Here is an 8,627-nt window from a genome sequence, read left to right on the forward strand (position 1 = left end):
ATTATATTGCAACGTCAGGACAAAACAGTGCGATGCACGTGAGGCTGTACCCCAGCTTAGGAGGATGTACCAGACGAGGTGTTTCTTCAGGGAGAAGAAGGAGCGGCTCACCAGCATAAACAGGAAGTGACCCTCCACCAGCAGCCAGCTGTAGTTGGCGAGGATGGAGTAGTTGGAAAACATCAGCACAATTTTACACGCCACCTGCCGCACAAGTTTACGAGAGAAAGAATATGTAAGGTAAGGTTTTCAACAGGGGGGGCAGCAGATATATAGAGGGGGGCTATTGCCTCCCCTGTAATCCACTTACTGGTGCCAGTGGTTTCAACCCAAAACTTTAATTACCTGTAGTCCTAAATGTGTCTGAATTTAAAAAAATGGAACCAAGAGCGCCTCTTTTAGGACAAATCTGAGTAAACGGGCTTCTTGTTGGAAGATCTAAAAATTTTTAATAAACGTGGTTTTTCAAATTTTCTAAACTACGTGCCAAGAACGTCCTCACACATTCCGAATAATCCAGGTAGGTATATCTATTAAGGCTGAGTCAGGTCCTCTGGACAGATTCTTCGTTGAAATGTTTCATCTTTTATACAAAAGTAGTCGTCTAGACTAAAGAGGTCTTTTGGGTAAAAGACGAAACGTTTCAACAAAGAAGAAAACGCCCAGAGGACCTCGCACACCTTGTTAGATATGTGCCAAGAACCACGGTTACTCTTGTTTAATGGTCATAAATGTTCAAGTTCTTCAGCCGTCATTTATGTTTTTTATCGTCTCTTCTTCTTTCTTTTTTCCCCTCACTGGCTCTGTAACGAGGCGCACGCGCATTCCTCCCCGCTCCCTGTTCTCCTCCTGCTTTTTTGCTCTCCGTCCGTGCATTGGAGCAGCTCCTATGTTTACACATCTTCTGAAATGAAAACAGGGCAGCACGGTGGCGCAACTGGTAGAGCTGCTGCCTCTCAGCGAGCAGGTCCCTGGTTCAAACCCCGGTCCAGGGGCCCTTCTGGGTGGAGTTTGCATGTTCTCTCCGTGCATGCGTGGGTTTTCTCCGGGTACTCCGGTTTCCTCCCACAGACCAAAAACATGCATGTTAGGCTGATTGGTAACTCTAAATTGTCCCTAGGTGTGAGTGAGAGAGTGAATGGTTGTTTGTCTTGTTTGTCTCTATGTGGCCCTGTGATGGACTTGCGACCTGTCCAGGGTGTCCCCCGCCCCTCGCACAGTGATTGCTGGACATGGGCACCAGCGACCCCCGTGACCCAAAATGGAACAAGCGGGTAAAGAAAATGGATGGATGGATGGATGGACGAAATGAAAACTACTGTTTTGGATCTGACCAACTGGACTTTCGACGTAATTTAAAAAATCCTTTGAACAAAGCGACGGGGTCCTGGAGAACCCTCGTCTGCTCGGACGACATGCATTGCAACGTGGTGGTGATGCGTAGCAGGAGAGCTAGCTTAGCATTAGCAACACGTGCTCCGGCGTAGCTTGGAAAAGAGCGACAGAACATTGATTCCCACTTGCACTTTATTACATTATTAAAAAAAACATACAATGCCAGGTCTCCACGGCACTAAGTCTAATATTCATGCATGGATATAAATATAGTCTGTATATCCTTCACCACTCGTTACTGAGATTGAGCAGAGCAGCTAACGTGCACACAGCTGCACACTTCTATAATGAGTCATGACATATCAAATAAAGATATGTGGCGTTGGAAAGTTATGATAACGGGTTTCCTGTTTTTGGAATGGTCTGGTTTACCAACATATAAAGAAGACGGCCGCAGCTAGTCTGCTGTCTGTGTGAAGGTCTGGTTGGTGCTTTGAGGACTCAAAATCAGCTGATTTACGAGCGAAACCGTAAGTCGGAAGTGATCTGAATCGCAGGCCGCCTGCGGCGTTGGGACTCGTCAGCATGGAAACAACCTTGAAGAGGCTCGTAAGCACGGACCAGTGGAATGGACCCTAATCTGGACATTTCGGATCTTGGAGGCATCAGTACAGACTCGAGGCTGGCAAGAAAACTAGTCAGCCTGAATAAATCAACAATTGTGGATTATCTAACTCCCCGGTTGGCCTCGAACAGGCCGACTTATCAATTTCTCCTGGGAAATGTTTTAAACTAAGGAAAAGCTTTGTCTATCGCAACCGCCCCTCCCCCTCATCTTCTGTGGAGGCTCATCAGAACTGTGCCGGCTGACCATCATCTTATCAGGACACTGGACTGTCTGTTAGTGCCTCATGGACCGCCTCCTTGTCAAATGCACATGTAACGTGTTCTTAAATGTGCAGCTGGCAGAGTTTTTGATGTCTGAAACCATCCTCTCCTCGTGGCTTTGTCCTTTTTCTATCTAAAAAATGTATTCTGGAAAGGATAAGAAGGCCGCGCTTTATAGCAGCAGCTACGTGCACTCCGCCCGTCTTTCAGACGACCGTACGAACATGTTCTCGGTACAATGATGATAAAGCTGATTCTAATTCTGATTTAGGGAAAATACAGAGTTATGAGAGTTCTTCCATACCGGGTAGTAGTCACAGTGATAGAGCTCTTCGTTGGTGAATAACAGACTGTCTCTGATGAAGATGAAGATGGCTCTCAGGATGAAGGAGATGAAGAGCTGAATATGAATGTAGTTCCTAGTACAGTGGAGCTTCCTTAAGAAAACATGAACCAGTTTCAATGATACAAAAACACTTAATATCAACCAGTTTACATTTATTTATAGAGCCTTTTACAACAAACTATACTAAAGTGCTTCACAGTACAAAAGTTAAAACTTAAAGTAGGAACAATACAAAAATGCAAGAGTGCCACTGGGTATTAAACGCCTGCCTGATTATCAATGTTTTAAGATTAGTTGTTAGTAATAATAATAATAAGGCTCAGGTCGGTGATGGAGTGCAAGTCCTTGGGATGTTGGTTCCAGACTCGGTGCAGTAACTGAAACGGCCCGGTCAACCCAGTGTTTGTGAATGGACCTTGGGACAAAAGGTAAAGATGTACTAGTTGACCTTAAGGTCTTCTTATAATTATGGAAAGCTACTAGATCAGCTAAAAATGGTGTGGCAAGAGCATTAAGAGCTGAAAATTATTTTTAAAATGGACTGGGAGCCAACAAAGAGAACAAGATGGGTAGTCTACTCCTGAGTGATGGATACAATTTAATCTGTAGTGTTTGGAAAAGCTCAGGTTGCAAGAGGGAAGATTGGGAGGTTCCAACAAAGAGCATTGAAGTAGTCAAACCATGAGCTGATGAAAGCACAACTGGCCTTCTCTAGGTCTGGATGATTTAAAAAAAACTGGCCTTGACTACAAAGGACTTCAAATCCTTGTCAATATCACCTCAAAGTTTTTAACTGGGTCTAAACTTGGAAGTCAGAGTACCTAATAAGCTACAGGGAGCATTATTACCTAAAAAATATGCTTAGTCTTTTCTTCGTTTAAAAACAAAATTTGGTTAAGCCACTGCTTATTGTTGGCAACTACTAAACAAAATTTGAAAGGGTCTACCTCTAGTCTTCATAGACGAATAAATCTGTAAGTCATCTGTATAACGGTGAAACAAAAATCAGTGACTGGCTACAGCTGAACCAAGTGGCAACATCAAGAGAGAGAAGAAGAGAGGACTAAGAATACAGCCTTGTGGAACACCGTAAGAAAGAGAAGCATGAGAGGAGTAAAAGTTTGTTTGGTGAAGTAGTAAATGGATCAGATGTGCAAACATTGTTGCTCAGACGAGACTGAAGGACAGCCCGGTCCAAATGTGAGGACTACACGATTTCAGAGTTTGATGCACGGGACAGAAAAGAAAAAGAGAAATGTTTCTCACCTAAACAAAAAGAATATGGTGATGGCGATGCTAAGAGAGATGAGAGAGAGTGCGTATCCAGCTGTGTACATGGTCTTCACGTAGGAGAAATACAAATGGGAATCTGTGGGCTGAACATAGGAAAGAACATCAGTTCAGAAATCTCTCGTTAGGGAACATTTACATAAAATGATCTTAATATGCCTAAAACTCAGTTATGTCGGTTATTCTGCCTTTGTCTCATGCTTATTGGGCAAAAAGTACCATCTGATAAAACTCTGTCTAGTCGTGTAAAACAGCATTGAAGAAATCTGTGTTGGAACTCCAATGGGTACTGAACTATTTACATCACCTTGTGTCATGTCGCAACACATGTGATGACTGGTATCAGCTAGACCACAGGTTCTTTGTCCCATAAAGACCTTTCCATTAATACCAGCTTGGCGTGGCGCTGTAACTGAAAGGTATGGACTGAGGAACCTGCAGGTGTTGGACCATCCGTGTCCCTCTACCGCCGATTCTCTTCTCTATCGTCCATCTTTCTGCACATGCACTTTTAATTCGTATCCACCACTTTTTCTGGACAGTGAGTCTTACTGTATTTTCCGCTGTAAACGTTGATGCGCCGTATAAGTCGCATCAGTCCAAATATGTTTAATAAAGTGGAAAAATCCATAAATACGTCACTTCTATCATGCGTCACTGCTGACAACCCGGCATTGTGCCAAAAATTGATTGTCTGCCAAATGGTGGCCACGGGAGGACTTTAACAAGAATTTAACAAGATTAACACTAAAAACAATTATGTTTGCTCAAACTTACAGCAAAGGTGTGTCTCAGTTGAACTTTTTCTTAATAAATGCACTTTAATGATCAAATCAGCTGCATTTCGTCGCGGCGGCGCAGAGAAATGAAGCTGACGTGACGGTTGCTCCGAGCGAGCAGAACGAAGGTGGAAGACTACGGCAAGCTGATTGCGTCACTAATAGCTGCTGAAGATTCTAAGTCATCCAGGATATGATAGTCAAAAAAAGTTCAAGACAAAAATAATAAAGTAAAATAAATAAAATCCAGTTGTTTTTGTCTTGAACTTTTTTTTAGTCATTAAAGCCACTTTTACCTATTACATGACACAACGGCATGCCATACCTCTCTGGTGCCATCTAGTGGTTGAAAATGGTAGTGTTTGATATTTTCAGTCAGAATGAATGAAAACAGTCATATCTCAGTCAAAAATAGTTTATAAATATGGGAATAAATCCATAAATACGTTGCTTCGGCCTATAAGTCGCAGGGCATGCAGATTATGCAACAACAAAAAAACGTGACTTACACGGTGAACAATCCGGTATATTCTGTGCTAACCTGTTATCCCGTGCCTTCCCTTTTTAGAGTTTTCCTGTAAGTTGGTTGATCAGGTAAGAAACCAAGAACAAGAGCTCGGTCTTCGCCGGTGCCAAGAATGTGAGTACCTGTTCTGTTTCTCTTTGTGTGTTGAAAGGCTGAACATCTTTATTTACTATGTGCCGACATGATCATAATTCCTGAATCTCTCAAAGAATCCATTGTCCAGTGGAGAGACCACCGTTAGCGCACACAAAGAGGTTGCTGATGTAAACGTCCACTCGCCTTCAAAGTAAAAGCGCAGCAAAAGCAAATTTGCATGCAGAGTGATTTACATTTCATTTCCGTTTTTATTTATCAACCTTCAGCAAGTCGGATAGAGACCGCTAACCGGATGGACGTAGTCTGGGGACAGTAAGACGCGCAGCTAAATGTCGGCATGCTACACACTGGACAAAAGAAAACACCAACCTCTCCAAGAAAATGAAAGGACTCGTTGAAAGTGTAGCCACATGCATCCTCATGTGGGACGAGAAGGTCCGTCCATCCTTCAGCAGTGCAGTTTCGATGCACTTTTCCTGAAAATTGCCAATAAAATCACAACTTTTTCCTTATTTTAGTTTTAAAATGTGTCCTTACAGAAATATACTATAGTTAATAAGTAAATTAAGAAGTTCATGGTGCTCATATCAACTGTATGTAACCTACAAACCCTACAGAAGGTAAAGGAGCAGAAAATCCATTAATTTACCACTTTAGCTTATATTTAAAAAGGCTCCAACTAGTTAGATAATTTATATTAGTACCCATAATTCACTTCTTCCTGTACCTGACAAAGCTGCAAGCCTTAAATGGCTCACTGTTTGATAGTAATCGTAAAAAGCACAACGTATTCACGTGTTTTTATCAAAACAAATGAGTTTTCTTGGCAAATAATTAACCGGCGGTACAGATAATGGGTTCCTGTTAATAAACGAGTCTTTTGTATCTCACCTGCAGAGTTGAAAAAATCAGGGCACGGTTGGGACACAGTTTCTCCAAGAGAAGCTGGTGGCCAGCAGTTCAGGTCGTCCCACATTCCCTTGCAGTGTACGCTGACGTTTTCTTGGCAGACGAAACAAATATTGCATGTTTTATTTATTTATTTATCTTTACTAGGATGCAATGACAACAGTGAAGTGATGTTGTAGATGTTTGGGATAAAAGGACTCGTTCTATGATGTAAATGCAGGTTAAACCCACACACACTTGAACTCCTCTGGTTTTAAATTTAAGGGTGCAATCTGAAAAATGGCCACTAGATGTCAGTAAAGGACAGGAAATTACTGCGAGTTAACCTGTTTAATTTAAACATTTTACTTATTTTATTGATAAATAAACAGCAAACCTGAGCTGCTGATCCATTAATCAGCAGATAAATAAGGTATTATATGTTTTTTTAGTCACAATTTTGAAATTATTTACTCACCTGTTTTGTGTGGCTTAAAAAGTTGCAGATCTTTTATGCACTTTTCTTCCTCTTTTACAAGATTAACATGAGGATGACAACTCATGGACGATTTTGCCTATAAGATTACAATAAATCATTATTTTTTTAAACTTATTAATTGAATTCAAGCACTTTTCCTCACCTGATGTAACAGCAAAGCCCCAATAAAAACAATTTTCTTCATCATGCGTGGTTTTCTGCGCCTCAGCTCAAACTCCGAGCCGGAACCCTGATCAGGGTGAACAGGAAGCATCCTGCTGGTCCATCCAGCTGATATACGAGTCCTGAAAATCAAACAAGAACCAGGAATGTCCAAAGTCGCGCAGGAGTTCCTCTAAAGTGTTCAGAAGCGCTTCCGTCCAGGCCGCGTCACTGACTTTCAAAGTAAAAGCCTAACGTTTTTCTACAGGTCGACATAGCGCCGAGTTGAGTGTTTTTACAAGTTTACTCGGCAGCAAATGAATATTTTTATTCTATTATCTTATGTACGTCATCAAAAACGTGTAAGAGCCGCGCGGAAACGAGCGCAAGACGACTGTTTTGAAGCGTGGACGGCACACTTCCGGTTTTCAGTCTGGTTTGATTGAACCGGCCGCTCACGGCGCTCGTTCCCGCTTCTTCCACCGTCGCCATAGCAACGCCAGCGCGTGCGGTTCGTCAACTGAAAGGCGAGTCGGTTTTGTTTTGTTTTTTTTGGACTAACGTCTCCTCGTACTGACGTTTAACGGGAAATACCCGCCGTTGTTTTGTCATTTAAGTCGTCGAGTTACGTTTCAACAAGTTTTTATAACTTGAATAAGCTTAAATCGGCTCCAGTCGTTTTGTTTGTTTGTTTGTTTAGCCGCCATCTTGACGTTAGCATCTCTTGGGTTCATTAGCAGTTTTCCTGTAAGTTTAACAAATGCTTCACTAAAGTTCTGGTTTCTCTCTGTCTCCCCTCCAATCTGCTGCCAGAAACCGTTGCCCAGGATGGACTTGACCCCGTCTGACCCGCAGGCCCTCTGGAAGCCCCCCAGGAGGAGAGGGACCTCCCTGCCCCTGAGACCGCTGGTGGAGGAGCGCCGAGGAGCCAGCACCCCGGGTCATCTGCTGGACTCTAGTACATATCAGGCAGGAGGTCCAGACATGGCCCTCGAGGGCCACCGTCCTGCGTATTCTAGAGGTTCCTCTGCTCCAACACACCTGCTTTGAATCAATGGGGGCTACAGGTGTTTCCTGGGGAACAAGTAGAACGTGCAGTGTAGTGGCCCGCGAGGACCAGGAGTGGACACCCCTCGTCTAAAACCACCCTGAGACGCTCAGCTTTTGTCCTTCTGGCCTGAACTGTTTTTTTTTTTGTTTGTTTCAGAAAACGACGCCGAACTCAAACGTAACGGCCGGATCGAAGTGGCGCCTTCGGAGCTTCACTTCAGCGGGTTTGAGCTCGGGAAGAAATACGTTCAAGTCCTGGTGAGGGAAACGTCGCGCTGCTTTTCTGGGACAGTTTTGAGTTCCTCTTTCTCGCTCACGAGCCGCGTTATCAGAACGGATGACGAGTGGAAAAATAGAATTTCATTAAATAAACAAATTTAGGCTTTATTTTGCATTCCCATACTTGCTGTTTTGTTACTTTGGGTCCATTTACGGTGGAATGTACACAGAGATTGTGTTCTGAGCTGTTTGAGTTAAAGTGACAGTTCAGTAGAAAGTATAAACGTCTTACCTGCTGCAGGTAGACCTTTGAACCGACTCAGTTTGGAGAAAATGACTTTGATTCGGCTGTTTGAGCGGGGCCAGGACCCGGGTGGGTTAATGTTTTTCTTAAACAAGTCCAGTCTCGTGGGTTCATGTGAGCACCTTGTAATAAACTACATGACAGTTTGAGTATTTCACTTTAAAATTAATGTCATAATCACTACTTTTACTTTAGTACCCCCCCCCCCCCCCCCCTCCCAACCTTCTCCCCCCACCGTCGGCCACAACCCCGCACCCACCCCCGCA

General features: G+C 43.2%; 2 protein-coding genes across 2 annotated transcripts in view; one reads left to right on the forward strand and one right to left on the reverse strand.

Annotated features, from left to right (window-relative positions):
• Nucleotides 1-6,834, reverse strand: part of LOC119429010 (vasoactive intestinal polypeptide receptor) — a 9,847-nt gene extending 3,013 nt beyond the window's left edge. The window contains exons 1-7 of the mRNA XM_037696729.1: nucleotides 6,790-6,834; nucleotides 6,627-6,723; nucleotides 6,152-6,262; nucleotides 5,630-5,736; nucleotides 3,836-3,945; nucleotides 2,528-2,660; nucleotides 51-204 (exon numbers count right to left, since the gene is read on the reverse strand). Coding sequence (XP_037552657.1) covers nucleotides 51-204; nucleotides 2,528-2,660; nucleotides 3,836-3,945; nucleotides 5,630-5,736; nucleotides 6,152-6,262; nucleotides 6,627-6,723; nucleotides 6,790-6,834 — 757 coding nt within the window. The remainder of the gene's footprint in view (nucleotides 1-50; nucleotides 205-2,527; nucleotides 2,661-3,835; nucleotides 3,946-5,629; nucleotides 5,737-6,151; nucleotides 6,263-6,626; nucleotides 6,724-6,789) is intronic.
• A 782-nt stretch (nucleotides 6,835-7,616) lies between these two features.
• Nucleotides 7,617-8,627, forward strand: part of cfap221 (cilia and flagella associated protein 221) — a 39,519-nt gene continuing 38,508 nt past the window's right edge. Inside the window, exons 1-2 of the mRNA XM_037696730.1 lie at nucleotides 7,617-7,746; nucleotides 7,996-8,096. Coding sequence (XP_037552658.1) covers nucleotides 7,617-7,746; nucleotides 7,996-8,096 — 231 coding nt within the window. The remainder of the gene's footprint in view (nucleotides 7,747-7,995; nucleotides 8,097-8,627) is intronic.

This window comes from Nematolebias whitei, chromosome 23 (assembly GCF_014905685.2).
Source record: "Nematolebias whitei isolate Nwh7 chromosome 23, NemWhi1, whole genome shotgun sequence".
In the NCBI taxonomy this organism is placed as follows: Eukaryota; Metazoa; Chordata; class Actinopteri; order Cyprinodontiformes; family Rivulidae; genus Nematolebias; species Nematolebias whitei.